We start from the raw sequence: 16,802 nt of genomic DNA, 5'->3' as shown, positions 1-16,802 counted from the left end.
AAGGTGACTGAAGTTCTACAGCATCACTGGACAAGCACCAAAATGAACGGGCACCCAACCTTTCCTTACATAGAGCAGAAAGCCTACCCCTCCCTCTTGCTGGCTCCCATTTTTTGAGACAAGGTCTTTTCATGTTGCCAGGCTGGCCTCAAGCGATCATCCTATCTCAGCCTCCTGAGCATGTTACCAACCACACTTTTTTTTTTTTTAAATCAACTTTGCTTCATTTTTTCAAGAGTGATTGCTGGCTCTTACCCTTACATTAACATAATATCTACACGTTAAACCCATAGCCATTAAGTTATTTCAACACAGCATATAACAAGAGAGTGTGGCTGAAGACGATTAAAAATACATGTTTCTCTTATGCGTATAACAGTTTTGCCTACATGTTTAACTATGCACATGTGTGCCTGGTACCTGTGAAGACCACAATAGTGTTGGATCCCCTGAACTAGACAGTTGTGAGCCACAACATAGATGCTGGGAATCAGTCCTCTGAAAGAGCAGCAGCCAGGGTCTTAACTACGGAGCCATCTCTCTAGCCCAAAGATCTTTTTAAATGGCATACTGCTTTGTGCTTATTTTATCTACGAGACAATTGTTTGTGGGGAGGATCTTTTGAGATAGGATTTCACTATATCGCTCTGGCTGGCTTGGAACTCACTATGTATAGCAGGCTGACCACAAACTTGTGGTAGGATTCTCTTGCCTCTGTCTCCAGCTGAGACAGCTATTTCTGAAGCTCAGCTTAAAAAACAAACAAAATCAAAAATCAGGGGACCTAGAGGTGTCCCCAAAAGGTACCTGGAAAGTTAGAGGCATGCCTGGAAAGCACACACCCTCTACAGGTGCTGCTGCCTGGGCCTGGGCAGTAGCTGCAAGAGCTCGTGCCAACACAAGTGCCAACGAGCCAAGGCTAAATTCACAAACAAAGCATTCCAAGAGTTCACTACTGCTACTGAGCAGGCTCTCACCGTATAGCCCAGGCTGGCCTTAAGTGCAGTCCTCCTGCCTCAGCTCCTAGAGTGCACCAACACACCCAGCTGGTTCTCCTGTCACTTTCTATCGTGCTTTGTGACACTGGCATCACAAACCAACCAAACAAACACAGCAGCACTTTCGACAAGAACAAACACACAGAACAAGGTACAAGGCATAACCTGTGTAGGTGCAGAGGCGCCCCATGGCCCCTGCCACCCTGTGTGGCTGGGGCAGTTGCAAGTGGGTGGCTGTGTGTGTCTCAAGGTACTTCTTCCCCTTACAGTCATCACCTGTGGTGTGGTGACAAGGAGTGGAGTGACAGGTTAATACGCAAACCTCAATTAGAACACTGCACAGAATGTTCAAGAACCTAGGAAACTATGGCCCCAAATCACAGCAGGCATGGTCTGGAGATGACTCGTTTCCAGTACTGAGGGTTGCTGGCAGGCAGACTAGCCACGCTGGCCAGTAAGGCAGTAAGCTGTGGTGGGCTGTTCGCTCTGTAGGGCTGAAGCCCCAGTACCACAGTGGGGCTGGGGCCCTCCAAGACCAGCACCACCTTGAAAGAGGAAGCCGTACTCACACAGGGACTCCCCGTCCACTCTGGAAAGCTCTCCGGCAGTCATCCTCCCACAGTGACCGAGATGGGCTGCAACACATGTAGAGGGGGCTGAGAAAGGTCACAGCCAGCTTGAGTACCAGATGCCCTATAAAGTCAGTGTGACCAGAGACCAGGCCCCACGAGTGTCAGAGATGCTGATGGCTCCCACCACATAGGTTGCATGGGCAACAGGAAGATCGGAAAGCTTCAGACTGTTAATGTGCATCAGTAATGACAGGAGAAGGCTGGCTTGCCTACAAAGTTTCGGAAGTGTGATTCTAAACAGCATGCAAATGAACTGGTTTGCTTACTAAGCAAAAGTCAATAGTTGAGTTCATAAACTTTTTATTTGAATTGATTTTTAACTACATGTGTGTGTATGTGGGGTGGTGGTGGTGGTAATATATACACTCATGCAAGTACACCCAGAAACCAAAGAGTTTACCAAACTCCTCTGGTACTGGAGTTACAAGAGGGTACAAGCCTCCAGTGTGGTGCTGGGAACCCAACTCGGGTTCTCCAGAGGAGTGACAAGCGCTCTTAACTGCTGAGACAGCCCTCCAGCCCCAACTCCCACTTTTCAAAAAACTGAACTTTTGACTTTAAGAATATTTTGACTTTGAAAATACTGAATTTGGGCCAGTGAGATGGCTCAGCAGGTAAAGCACTTGGCACTTGAGTCTGAAGGAGAAAAACAACTTCACAAAGTTATTCTCTGATCTCCATGAGTACCTACACACACAATAATAATAAACTTCTAAAACCTAAATCCTGACCGATTTTCAGGGCGCCAAACTGCACACTTCAACACTTGACAAGCTCCCACAGGAAGAAAACCCCAGAAAGCAGCCATGAGAGAGCAGCATGGAGACCGCAGGAGACACAGTGAAGAGCCTCAGAAGAAGCAGGGCTTCCTCCACCTTGAAAGCATGATTCGGTGGAGAAAGAAGAAAAAATATTTAAATACCTTCTGACCCATGGCTCTTTGTCTCATAGCTTTGTGATTCATAAGCTCTGGATTCATAGCCTTTCAATTTGTAAGTTTCTGATTCAAAACTGAGCTTCATTAAAACCACTTGAAAAAGTTGAACTACGAATGATGCAAAGGATGAGGAGGTGTACTTGGCCAGCCACAGAGTCCTATCCAGGTAAAAGGATGCACCGCCTAGTGGAAAACCATGAACACACGTCATTTCTTCCCACAGGATTGTTCACCCAATGAACCAATTGGCCAACCTGTTATTATTTTTTTTTAAAGTCAAGTTGCAAAGCATTTTTAAACTGGACACCTGGGAAGAGACCACCTGAGAAGAGCATCCACCAGTGAGCTGGTCAGAGCTGTAGAAGATGCACAGTGGGGCCCCTCCATAAGTGAGGTCTCAGGCTCTGGCACAGTGGGTGAGCACTGCAGGTCTCCCCCTGTGAGGATGCAGAGCCATGGAGGCACACACTAAAAGCTCCCTGGCTCCCACCATGGCTGGGCTCCGAAAGAACTTTTCTGTGAGCCTAGCATGTGGAGGGAAGAACTATAAGCCATATTTTCGTGTTCTTGAAAAAATTTCTTTATGGAGTATGGAGTAAAGTGGGTACATTGGTGTTGTCCATTCCACAGACATCTGTGGGGTGCTGTAGACCCATAGCCCACAAAGCACTTCTTCCATTTACTCCCAAGCCCAGAAATGCCTAACATGTTCAGAGCTTGAGTAGGAGACCAGCATGAATCAGTGAAGTCTGGGTCGCAGGATTTCAAAAGAAAATACTAGCCGGGCGTTGGTGGCGCACGCCTTTAATCCCAGCACTCGGGAGGCAGAGCCAGGCGGATCTCTGTGAGTTCGAGGCCAGCCTGGGCTACCAAGTGAGCTCCAGGAAAGGCGCAAAGCTACACAGAGAAACCCTGTCTCGAAAAACCAAAAAAAAAAAAAAAAAAAAGAAAATACTAGAGCTTTAACATTTTCAGAAGAGGGCTGGAGAGACAGGTTGGCGGGAGGAGCCCTTCCTGAGGATCCAGAACAGTTCCCAGCACCCATACGGCAGCTCACGGCCGGCCATCCTTAATTCCAGTGTCAGGGGATTCAACCTCCTTTGACCTCTGCAGGGCACTGCACAACACAGGGTGCACACACATACATGCAGGCAAAACATCCATACACATAATACACCCATACACACAAAATAATAATAAATCTTACTATTAATCTTAATTTTTTTCCAAGAGGATAGTGAGGGGCTATTTTCCAGTGGAATGTTGTACTGCAAAATCACAGACCTGAGCAGTCAGCCCCAAAGTCAAGGGCTCCACAACCACCTGTGCACACGCCCTTCACAGGCTAGAGAACTGTAGAGGGTTAGCTAGAGGCATGCATGTCAGGTTCCTGGATAAACACTCATCATGCTGGCAAGATGTGAGCAAAAGAAAAACGTTGAGTTGGCAAGAGTAGGAGGGTTCCAAGGCTGGAGGCAGGTGGCAGAGCATGTGCTTGGCATGTGAGGCCTTGGGCTCAATCCCCAGGACCAGAGTAAAAGAAGGCAAGGAACTCCTATCTGTTGCAGGGGATAGCAAGGCAGGGCAGCCTTCATCAAAGGCAGCTGGAAGGATATATTTACACTGAAACACCACACAGCACAGGCATCAAATAGCCTCAGTTAGCATACAAGCTCCTAAAGCTGCACAGCCTGGGCTATGGCTAAGCACAGACACCCAGGCACAGCTGCATGCCTTGTTGAACTGCTGGGTGGTACACTTCACCTGCAGACAGCTGGCAGTCGTCTTTCTGTTACAAGTATTGGCTTGTTAAGCAGAAGCTGCTGGAGGGCTGAACTAAGAAGCTCACTCCAGCACCACCCGGTGCTGACTGGCACAGTGCAGCAAAACTCCGGGGCAGTGTGGTAAGGGGGGGGGGGGGCTGTACGGCCCCAGCCCTGCCCTGCAGCAGGTATCAGGAGCTCAGCTGTGCAGAGGAAGCTGTTGGTTGGGAGCACTGGGATGAGCCCTGGCTCAGTGAGCTCTGTAGTGAAGGCCAGAGGGAGGCACCAAGCCCACTGTGGCCCTCACACTCACAGACATGAGGAGGAAAGGCAGTGTCGCTTGATCCAGCCACCTCTCCCTTCCCTCTCCAGGATTCTTACTGTGTGACAGTCAAGTTAAAGTGCTGACAATACCACAGCAGACGAAGCCCTGGACATACGAAAAGGACTGTGCAAACAGAAGAAACTGGACATAAGCCATAAGAACTGAATTCTCAGTGCTGCTCTGGCCTTCCTGGCACTCATGGTGGGGAAGGCCCAGCATCATGCCAGAAGGGTCTGTGGTCACTCTCAATGTGGCCCAGGAGGAAGTATGGGCAGTCCAAAACAGCCTGCCTGCTCAGCTACTTGTGATGACCGCTACATCAGGTAAGAAGGTCAGGATGCTGGCACCATCTATGTCATGTCCAATGATGCCAACCGCCAAGATGCCAGGCTCAAGTTACCCTCCCAGAGCCGCCTGTCTTACACCATCACACCAGAGACCCCCTCTCAGCAGCATCAACTGATGCTCCAGCCACCCAGGCACCTGGGCTGCACTGGAGTGACACAGAGAAGCACCCAAACGGGAAGCCACAGCAGTAGGAACTTTCTTTTGCTCACGTCAAGTCCAAATTTACCAAATCTGAACTACTTCCAGGTATAAAAATACTAACCACAGAACCACAGGCTGGGAAGGGACAAGTAGGACAGAGCTAATTCAGGTCTATTTAGCTCTGCAAGAATAATTCTGAGTTCATCTCTGTAAGGGAAACAGTGCAAGGCACCAGGGCCTGTGCTGGGGATGGAACCCAAGGCGCGTGCTGGCAAACACTCTACCATGAGCCACATCCCTGCCCCAGAGTCAGATTTATAAGAAGAGAAAGAGCTGGGCAGACCCTTTTAGGAGGCAGGAGACTTACGCTGTTTTAGAGTTCTGTCTCTGGAGTAAACCCTCGAGGTGGTCCCATGGGTAGCAGACTGGGCCGTGAGTGCATCAGTGCGCGCTGAGAGCATCCTGCAGTCACGGCAGGTGTATCCATTGCTGGCTGTCACCTCGGCTGCCAGTTCACCGTTTCCCTGAGTGGCAGCTTTATTTCCACCTGAGGTTTTTCAAAAGGCAAATAAAAACTATTGATCACTATCTGCAGATTACCCAGCCATGGTTTCTGGTTTGAAAAATATACAAAGTACCAAAGTAATTACCTTTAAGGTCGCCATCATCGTCAAGACCTGAAACACATACACACAAATTACACTATGAAATACAACCAATGCCACCACAACTATGCCGGGTGACAGGCCAGTGCTACGCTGTGGCATTGCTGGGGTCTGTTTCTAAGATTCCTCGAACCTCTTGTCACCCAAAGGCGGTGGCATGGGAAGAGCCCTGCATTCCAGAATATTCTGGCCCACAAGGACAGACAAAAGGGAAGAACTAGACAGCTATGTGGAACTTCTAGGCTTTTAACTTACAGCATCTATGGCCCTGGGCCTGAGATTGCTGCATGGCTGAGCAAAGCAGAAGCATCCCACGCCAAGAGCTCAGGACGTCTAGAACTAAGCTGGCTCTTCTAACTCCCTCAGCAGAGCAGCCAGAACATACGCTGAACTCAGCAGGCAGCTCTGTGGCTCTCAGCAGGAGCTGTGTCAGTGTGCTCAGCCTTGGTGACATGGCACAGGTCACCTTAAGGGTGCAGATGGCCCTGTCTCTGAGTCGGGGCACGGTCTCTTGCCTTCCAGCACTGACTGCTTCACAGCAAGTCCTTTGTGTTTTTTTTAGCCGTCTTGCGCTTTATTGCTTTCCATCAGGCCTTGACCGCGTACTTGCGCAGCGGGTACAATCTCTCCTTGCGCTGCTGCTTCTTGGTCTTCAGCTTCTCTTAAAAATATGGAATGCTTCACGAATTTGTGTGTCATCCTTGCGCAGGGGCCATGCTAATCTTCTCTGTATCGTTCCAATTTTAGTATATGTGCTGCCGAAGCGAGCACGCAAGTCCTTTGTTTTAGAAGGGGTCTTCCTTATGTAGTTTAGGATTGGCTTCAGCTCCTGATTCTCCTGCCTCCACATTCTGGGTGTTTGGATTATAGGAATACACAGCCATGCCCAGCTTGTAACAAGCATTTTCCAATGACTCAGAAATATCTTTACTGTCTAGTTGCTTCTGAGTTTTCTAGAACATACCAGGAATCTGACACCCATGTTCAAAGTGGCTAACGGGTCACTGCCTGTTCATTTCATCAGTCCTGTTGCAGTGAGCAATTAATAATCACACCTCACCTAAGCCACTGGGGAAGCAGATGAAGGCAGCATCCACATACCCCCAGGGGCCTGCAAAGAGCCTAACCTCACTGGTGGCAAATCATTTGTAGGCCAGCCTCTGCCCCCTCCCAGACCAACTGCAGACACTGCCATGCCGGGGACGAGGATGTTGAGTCTGTGGTTACTAACCCCAGAAGTGGTCCACTTTGGTCTGCTCGCGAATCAGAGACTCATCTAGCACAGGATGCCGAAGCACCGCGGCATTCCGCAGGCTGCAAGAGCTGTCATGGCTGGCGCTGGAGGACACTCCCTTCCCTGACAGGTGGTTGATACTAAAAGCTGGCTTGCTTGCGCTTCTGCGCTGTTTGACTGTCCTACAAAGAAGTAAGAAATGGTTTTTAGACTGTCCTTAGAAAATATACAATCACTAGATTTTACCAACACAAAATTTGTGCCAGAGAGCACACACAGCATTTTAAAACAAGTCATTTTCTATGCCTTGTCTGCTATAATCTAAACACCCATTAATCTAAAAAAAAAAGGAATTTTTTTAGCTGGAGTCCAAGAACTTGTTCTAAAACTGTAAACACAAAATAATTTCAGACTATTGGCTCACACTTGAAATAACTTGAAAATAAAAGTTACTTAAAAGCTCTAACGAATGCTACAGCTTATATATCTAACCATGCCACTCCCTTTTCTGAATAGGTAAGAGCACACACACCAGCAGCCTTACTGCTTCTCCATCTAGCACAGAGGTGCCAAGCACAGCAAGAGGCACTGGTTAATTTGAAGGAACTTCTGCCTGTACTCTTAGCACACAACACAAGGAGCCTGAAACCAAATGACAGCTGGATGTGATGGCACACGCCTTTAATCTCAGCAATCAGGAGACAGAGGCAGGCAGATCTCTGTGAGTTCCAGCCAGGCCCAGTTACAGCAAGTCTTTGTCTCTAAACAAACACAACAAAAATCCAAATGTCCTGTAAGCATCTTGCATAAAGTGATGTGAGTGGGTACACGTAGGCAAAAGCACCAAACTGCCGCCCCTAGGAAGCTGGTGTGGTGAAAGGCACACAGTCTGCTCTCTTGTCTGGGGGACTAAAGCTTCTGGGCACCTCAGCACTTCTGGGTGGCCCTACAGAAAACTGTGTTTGGGAGTCAGCTGCCACAACTGAATAGTCTGACATTTTGACATTTTATGCAACAGCCTGCAGGTCTCAGGGCAAGGTACCCTACCACTGGGCCCCATGGAGTGTGAACAATGTGCCAGCAATCTCGTGCCTCCTTGTGGGTAGTGCAATTTTTATATGAGCAAAATAAACTAAACAGTATCACTTCTGCCAGGCATGGTGGTATACACCTTTAATCCCAACACTCAAGGGGCAGGTGGATCTCTATGAGTTTGAGGCCATCCTGGTCTACAAAGCGAGTTCCGGGACAGCCAGGACTTTGAGGTATCACTTTCTCTATTCAGTGTCTATTCAGAAAGGCACACATGGGGGGAACTTTGGCTGTTGGCTACACTGAAGACAGAGCATAGAGGGTAGAGAGACAAAGCCTACTAGGCATTCCAAGTGTATGCACACAGGTACACAGCTCACACAAGTCCAGACAGGCCTGAGTCAGCTGTGACTGATCAGCGGCACTGCAGCTGCCGACCCTCCACATCTGGCAGGCCACTGAAGCTCAGCTCATCCCAGGAGGAGAAAGCTTATGCCTGTGACCATGAGAAGTTCATCCGCATTACCATCTCATGCACGTTAGCATACCAGCTCCACTCTATAGGTAGACAACAGATACTTTGAGCACTCCAGAACAGTTTCAGTCAGCTCACAGGGCAGATCTGCATGTCAACGTATGGGTGCACACACAATTCCAGGGAAAGAGCTTGGTCTGACAGCTGTGAAGACAAGCCACATAGTGCTCACCTGGTTTCTTTCTCCTTGGAGGGGGTGGCCCTGCTGGTGCTGACGTGCAAGTCAACAGCCTGGCTGTCCCCACTGCTATACGCTGCTGTTGTGACCAGGCGCAAGCTGCGGCGGGACATCCTTGGAGAATCAAATACAGGTTCCAACCTGTGCTCAGTCTCAAAATCCAGAGCATCCGAAGAATAACTAGAACTGGAGAGAGACAAGGCTGGAGGAAGCAATGGTTGCCAGGCCAGGAGCCATAACGCTCCTGTGTGATAACTTCATTGCACTGCAAGGGCAGGCGTCAGTCAATCAAGCAGCCGTGCACGGGCTTTTGCCAACCCCTTCACCTGCAGACCCCAGGAGCGCAGGCCTGGAACTTGGTGCGAGAACAGTCGTTGAGGGCAGGCCACGACTCCTGGAATCCTGATGGGGCCACTAAGACAGTGACACCACAGGGACTGGAAGTGAGATCAGCAATATGCTCTTGAGAAGAAAATGGAAAGCCCCAGAACACACATTTCATACACTGAAGCTAGATGAACAGAAAACCTTTCTGACCATGGCAAAGACCGTCACTTCCAATGCCTCCTTCACAACTGTCAATCAGTGCAATGGATATTGTGTGTGGTACCCAGTTTGTTCAGGCCAGAAGCTAGCTGGTTCCCCTCTCAGGTACCCCGAGGATAAGGCTATGCTCACCCCATTAGCAGCACCCCTCTTCATCAAGACACAAGTAACCCAGTCACCCTGGAAAAGAAGCTGCACATGGTAAGGGTGACAACAGGGGAGCAGGAGGCACCCTGGGAGAAGAGGCAAAGAGAGTGATGCCAGCTGGTGAAAGGAGACACAAAGCAGACAGGGCAAATGACAGATACCCTGGGGAGAATGCTCTAAGGCAACCCCAGCGGCCAGGAGGAGCTAGTTAGTAGCTTTCCAGCTTCGTGCCCTGCTAATACAGGGCTCTGTGGCCTCCAGGGTATGGGTGAAGTAAGATCACATAGGGCGGACACCAAGCCGGCCTCGGAGTGGCACTGGTCAGACCACTCGGAAGGCAGTACAAGTGGCTTCAGCAGGCAAGGCCTTTAGGACATCAAAGATGCTTGAGATAGGGTGCAGCAGCAAAAAGGCCAAGTCATGATGAGATAAGAGCTGGCAGCAGGGTGCTCAATGAGAAAACCTGCCAGGCCAATTTCAGTGAACCCTAAAATTAGATAGCTTCCGTCTGACAGGGTACTGCATACAATTATGGCTTTAGTTTTCAAAGATTACATTGCACATCAGAATTGATTTACAGATATGGCCCAGCACTGTGGTGGTTTGAATAAGAATGGGCTCCAAAGCAGGGCAGCCTTTAATCCCAGCACTCAGGAGGCAGAGGCAAGAGGATCTCTGTGAGTTCAAGGACAGCCAGGGCTACAGAGTGAAACCCTGTCTCAAAAAACAACAAAACAAAACAAAATAAAAAGAATGGTCTCTATAGGCTCATATATTGGAATTGTTAGTCACCAGGGAGTGGAACTATTTGAGAAGGATTAGGAGGTGTAGCTTTGTTGGAGTAGATGTGGCCTTGTTGGAGGAAGTGTGTCACTGGGGATGGGCTTTGCAGTTTCAAAGCCCACACCAGGCCTGGGTGCTTCTGCCCACCGCCTTCAGATCAGGATGAAGAACTCTCAGCTACTTCTCCAGAGCCGTGTCTACATGTGTGCTGCCTTACTCCTGACACGATGAAAATGGACTCAATCTCTGAAATGGTTTTGGTTTTTTGAGACAGGATTTCTCTGTGTAGCTTTGTGCCTGTCCTGGATCTCACTCTGTAGACCAAGCTGGCCTCGAACTCACAGAGATCTGCCTGCCTCTGCCTCCCGAGTGCTGGGATTGATTAAAGGTGTGCGCCACCACTGCCCGGTAACCTCTGAAATTTTAAAAAGCCCCAATGAAATGCTTTTGCTTATAAGAGTTGCTTTGGTCATGGTGTCTCTTCATAGCAACAGAACTAAGATACCACAGAACTCTGTACCATCTCTGCTTCCCATCCTTCCACCCACAAACACCCTCAAGACTCTAGCTGCTGGGTAAGGGATCCTCACAGCTCAGGGTGCATCTGACCCTGTGGCTGTCTGCTGCCACTCTGTCTGCAAAGGGCCAAAACTACCTAGTCAGAAGTGAGGCCTACCCCTGCAGGCTAAAAGAAACAGAAACTGCCCCACTCACACTGCTTACTATGGTCTGGATACGAAATGACGCCTCAGGTTATGTGATGAACATTTCACGCACACATGGTTTGCATGTGCAGGTCAGAGGACAATTTATGAGGGACAGTTCTTTCTTCCTACCATTTGGGTTCAGGGATAGTAGTTCGTTCACTGGGCTTGGTGATAACACATGAATTAACCAACTAAAGCCATCTCCACAAACCCTAGAATTCACTTTGTAGCCCAGGTAAGTCTCTAACCCACTGCCTCTGCTCTCCTGAATGGCAGTTGTGTGTAAGCGCGTGCGCGTGAGCACACACACACACACACACACACACACACACACACACACACACACACACACACACACACATACACGGCTCCTCAAAGAAGGAAGCCTGACACACACCCTTCCTTCCTGGAGGATCCTGCAGCCATGTCCTCTGCCCTGTACTGAGTCCCTCCCAACCTCCAGGGACCTTTCCTTCTTAGTCACTTATTCCACTCTCCACACCTTAGATTCTCTCCTAGGTCTGACCACAGCATCCAGACTCTCAGCAGGCCCGATGAACAACAACAAGCACACTTGGCCCTATCACGCTGCTCCACCAGACCAGCTACCCCCCGAGGGCCCTGGCTTTAAGCAGGTGACTCACTGACAATGTCTAGTCTCACCATGCTCGCTCGGCTTTCCACTGCACTTGGCCTGCTGCAGACTCCTGGCTCCCAGGCACACTGAGGCTGGTTCACTCCAGCCACCTCTCATCCTGTAGGCAGCCTCCCTCCTGCCAGAGGAGGAAGCCTGCAGAGCAAACAGCTCCAAGCCTCAGGACTTCTGGGAGAGGCTTCCTCTCTGAGGGAGGCAAAGGCCATCAACAGCTGCCATGACCCTTGTGAGCAGCTGACTGGGCTCACAACAGGTGGGTCAAGGGACAACACAAGCCATTTCAAACCTCCAGGAGGAGCCTCAAGTCTCTGTAGACTATGACACAAGACTCCATCACAGCACTGGGCATGGAGCCATGCCAGTGAAGAAAGCCAGTATGGTGATGCGTAACTCAACTTCAGTGCCAGGCTAGTGAGATCCTCTCTGAGAAAACACAAACAGTAGCTCCAGAGAAACCAGTAAAGTGCTTGAAATACAAGTGAAAGGACTTGAGTTCAATCCCTAGCACGCCCTGCCACACACAAACAAGTGTGGGTCACCTGTGATGGTAACCCCAGCACTGAGGAGACAATAGGCAGATCCCTGCCAGCCTCGCTGAACCAGTGAGCCCCAGGTTCAGATCCTGTCTCAAAAAACAAGGTAGAGACACCTGAGGTTGATATCTGGCCTGAACACACACATACACATGTGAGCACACAAATACAGAAACCTAGATATGTGTAATGTACACATACAAACAATAAGTGCTCAAACGTGTAGACCTAACACCACATCACAGGAAATATGGGTAGACTCAAGAAAGAGAGAAGCTATTGAAACACAGGGTGAGGATCCTGTTTGGGTTGACATGAAAGCTCACTATCAACAAAAGGAGACGGATCTGGGAAACTTTTTCTTTTTTTAATTCTCTATGTAGACCAGGCTGGCCTCAAACAGAGGTCTATCTGTCTCTGCCTCTTGGGTGCTGAGGCTAAAGGCCTGTGTCACTACATCCCACCAAAACTAGGCATGAGGGAGCCAGTGTCGCCGCAGGACGGAGCTGGTGGCAGCACACTAACTTCTCCATTCCCTCCAAATTCTCACAGTGCATGCATTTTCCAAGAGGGAGAAAGACATGTTACTTAAACCCATGAGTGTCTAGACAGTCAGTCACTGTGACAGTCAGTCACAGCCAGTCACTGGAATGGGTTAGCAGGTGCTACCGGAGGACAGCAGGGTGCAGCTGCTCTGCCTCTTGCCACACTGAGCATCTGGCTGAGGACCATGACAAGTTTTCAGAGAAGCTGGGACCAGAAGCCTGGAACTGTACCCAATGCTCCCTGTGCCACGGCTGTGCCTAGGCTGTCACCCACTGGGTCTTCCCTTCATCTCCGTCAATCCAGCTCTGCAGTTCCAATCCCGCTCTGCTCTCCTCTCTGGGCCACCGCTGTCCATGGCCTATGGCAATCTCACTTACTTTTGGGGTCCAGTTACTTACCCATTGGTAACTGGCTCAGGCCCCGTCACATGACTCTCATGACTTGTCAATCCTGTCTACCCATGAACCAGCTAAAGCTAGGAATACCACTAACAGCTCTCACTGACCACTCACCCACCTCTGTATTCCAGGACAGGTCTAGCCTAGTCAGCCCTGTAAACTTTAAGCACAGCTCCGTGGATTAAAATCCTGTTGGACCCCGTCTACACACTAACACGACACCACCTTGCCACCATTCCTCCATGCCTCCTGTCCACAGGCCCCACAAGCCTAACTGAACAAAGGCTGCAAACTTCACCGCAGCCAAGCACAGGCTTCCCTGGACACGTGGAGTAACACTGTACTTAAAATAGGTCATAAAGGCTAAAAATAAGTCACTAAGAATAACTGTAATAACTGTTTCTATGTTCCCAGACAGGCTCAGGGAAGTCACCTGAGCTGGCCACTCATTTACTTCTGACATACTACAGGCTCCAGGCCAAAACATCATAGTGAGTTTGAGGCTAGCCTGGGCTACATGGGGACAACTGTCTCAAAACAAACTGAGCCCAGCAAGTATCCCTTGCCAGTGGCAACTGGACTGAGGATGCAAATGGAAAGCAGAGTCGTCACACATCACAGCTGACCACTGCTGTCCAAAAGCATCTTCTTGAGGCCGGGGAGATGATTCCGAAGAAAAGTGCTTGCCAAGGCAGCGTGAGAAAGGCATGGAAACTTGTCTATAATCCCAGTGCTCAGGAGGCGGAGATCCCAGGGACAGAGGCTACTAGACTAAGCAAACTGGTGGACTGCCTGCATCAATGTAAAAGGTAAGAGCAAACAAGGAAGATACCCACTGTCTACCTCTGGCCTCCATACACACACACACACCTGCACACAACTATGACAAGGAAGATACCCACTGTCTACCTCTGGCCTCCACACATACACCTGCACACAACTATGACAAGGAAGATACCCATTGTCTACCTCTGGCCTCCACACACACACACACCTGCACACAACTATGACAAGGAAGATACCCACTGTCTACCTCTGGCCTCCACACACACACACACCTGCACACAACTATGACAAGGAAGATATCCACTGTCTACCTCTGGCCTCCACACACACACACACCTGCACACAACTATGACAAGGAAGATATCCACTGTCTACCTCTGGCCTCCACACACACACACACACACACCTGCACACAACTATGACAAGGAAGATATCCACTGTCTACCTCTGGCCTCCACACACACACACACACACACCTACACACAACTATGACAAGGAAGATATCCACTGTCTACCTCTGGCCTCCACACACACACACACACACACCTACACACAACTATGACAAGGAAGATACCCATTGTCTACCTCTGGCCTCCATACACACACACCTGCACACAACTATGACAAGGAAGATACCCACTGTCTACCTCTGGCCTCCACACATACACCTGCACACAACTATGACAAGGAAGATACCCACTGTCTACCTCTGGCCTCCACACATACACCTGCACACAACTATGACAAGGAAGATACCCACTGTCTACCTCTGGCCTCCACACACACACCTGCACACAACTATGACAAGGAAGATACCCACTGTCTACCTCTGGCCTCCACACATACACCTGCACACAACTATGACAAGGAAGATATCCACTGTCTACCTCTGGCCTCCACATACATAACTGCACACAACTATGACAAAGAAGACACCCACTGTTTACCTCTGGCCTCCACACACACACACCTGCACACAACTATGCCCACACATATGCAAACATGTGTATACACACACACACACACACACACACACACACACACACACACACACACACACAGTATTTTCTTTAGCTATTTCCTGATTTCCTTTAGGTTTTCTTGTGGAGTCACCCTTCTAGGTGAAGAAGCCACTGGACACTGACTCGACACATACCTCCCATATGCCTCCTACCTGCCAGTCATGCCCTAACCCAGTAGTACAGCTGACTCTCCTCGGCACACACCACAGCTTAGTGAGGCCCTCTGCAATCACCCTTTCCATTTGGCAAACTGGGAAGGAACAGAGCAGCAAGCGGTTACTGAGGCTCAAAGGACCCAAAGAACAAGAACACGCTGTCTGGAGCACGCTCCTGGAATCTGGCCTTCCAAAGGCAGCCCCTAGACCAGGGTCTCTCAGGGGATGCCCAAACTATTGACAAACCGCTGGTCACACTCACAGGCTTGCTCTCAATCATGGCCACAGGGTGGAGCCTGAAACGGTGAGTCACTCTAAGTGACTAACACCTGAGTCACTCACTGCAAGAGGTGACTCAGAAGCCCACAGCTCTAGGAGCCACTCACAGCCCCCATGCCCACTTGGTTGTGGAGGGCTCACCGCTGTGCGACTGTCACATCAACACACACTGTGTGCTCTGAGGCCTTGTGGTGCTGCACCCCGACGGGCACTCACTCACTCACCTGAGTGCGTAGGTGTAGCCGGTGTTCTCCGGCACACACTGGGGGGGAGTGTATGTATGTAGCCGAGAAAAGTCCATGTTCACCACCTCAGACCATGCTGCAGAGGGAACAGAAGAGGACTAGGTATTAAAGGGTTAGCAGAAGTCCAGAGACAGGACTGGCAGCGCCACTCTGATTGTAACACATGACAGTTTTTCTCAGTCCCAAGGCAAAGCTTCTGTCACGTGTCAGCTCCAAATGTGCACATAAAAACGAAACTCTGGCCACACAAGCATACCCACCAGGGTTGGATTCCAGAACCCGCATAACGCCAGACACAGACGTGCATCTGTAACCCCAGTGTTCTGATGGTGAGACGGGGGAAGATAGGAGAATTCCCAGAAGGGTGCAAGGCAGCCAGCCTGGCGGACACAACCACTGTCTCAAACAAGGTGGAAAACAGGGAACAACACTTGTGGCTATCCTCTGACCTCCACACTTCTGCACCTGCACACGCGCGCACACACTATAGAACACCCCCCCCACACACACACACATATGCACACACAACCAAAACCAAAAGATAACAAGCGGGCGAGGCATGGTAATAATCCTAACACTAGGGAGGAGGCTGAAGCAGAAGAATTACCTTGAGTTTGAAGCCAGCATAGTCTACAAGTGAGAACGTCACTAGAATAAAAACTAGCAAGAGAAATCTTGGGCCAGCTTATAGTGACATAAACCAGGCACTTTCCAAGAAAACCTGACAGTGACTCCAGAGCCCTTTTCTGAAATGTTGAAATACGGCTGGGCGGTGGTGGCACACGCCTTTAATCCCAGCACTTGGGAGGCAGAGGCAGGTGGATCTCTGGGAGTTCAGGCCAGCCTGGGCTACAAAGCAAGTTCCAGGCCAGCCAGGATTGTTATACACTGAAACCCTGCCTGGGGGGGGGGGGGGGGGATATGTTGAAATACGGCTTTCCATTTCCTCCTTCTTTTTTTTTTTTTATTTTGTTTGTTCACCGAGACAAGGTTTCTCTGTGTAACAGAGCCCTGGCTGTCCTGGAACTCACTTCGTAGACCAGGCTGGCCTTGAACTCACAAAGATCTGCTGCCTCTGCCTCCCAAGTGCTAGGATTAATAGTATAAGCCACCACACCTGGCTAAAACGTTTTTTATTTTATTTTAATTTTTGAGATCTCTCTTATGTAGTTCTGGAAGTCACTGTATAGACCAGATTGCCCTCAGACTCAC

The 16,802-nt window shown here is 49.6% G+C and overlaps 1 protein-coding gene and 1 non-coding gene across 45 annotated transcripts in view; both read right to left on the bottom strand.

The window, feature by feature from the left end:
• Positions 1-16,802, bottom strand: part of Sun1 (Sad1 and UNC84 domain containing 1) — a 47,874-nt gene that overhangs the window by 16,457 nt on the left and 14,615 nt on the right. For 8 of the 44 annotated variants that reach the window (XM_076561386.1, XM_006991117.4, XM_076561380.1 and 5 more), the window contains exons 2-6: positions 15,570-15,666; positions 8,783-8,974; positions 7,041-7,225; positions 5,795-5,821; positions 5,512-5,691 (exon numbers count right to left, since the gene is read on the bottom strand). In XM_076561386.1, the coding sequence (XP_076417501.1) occupies positions 5,512-5,691; positions 5,795-5,821; positions 7,041-7,225; positions 8,783-8,974; positions 15,570-15,646 (661 nt within the window). In that variant the 5' untranslated portion in view covers positions 15,647-15,666. Of the gene's footprint in view, positions 1-1,163; positions 1,275-1,567; positions 1,655-2,552; positions 2,751-5,511; positions 5,692-5,794; positions 5,822-7,040; positions 7,226-8,782; positions 8,975-11,634; positions 11,969-15,569; positions 15,667-16,802 lie in introns of those variants that run through there. The other 36 variants (XM_076561359.1, XM_016009352.3, XM_076561366.1 and 33 more) reach the window with 13 other exon arrangements.
• Positions 6,474-6,580, bottom strand: LOC121825545 (U6 spliceosomal RNA). The gene has a single exon (XR_006067872.1). It is a non-coding gene; the product is annotated as a U6 spliceosomal RNA (small nuclear RNA).

This window comes from Peromyscus maniculatus, chromosome 23 (genome assembly GCF_049852395.1).
Source record: "Peromyscus maniculatus bairdii isolate BWxNUB_F1_BW_parent chromosome 23, HU_Pman_BW_mat_3.1, whole genome shotgun sequence".
Lineage (NCBI taxonomy): Eukaryota > Metazoa > Chordata > Mammalia > Rodentia > Cricetidae > Peromyscus > Peromyscus maniculatus.
This window is presented reverse-complemented; position numbering and strand designations above follow the sequence as displayed.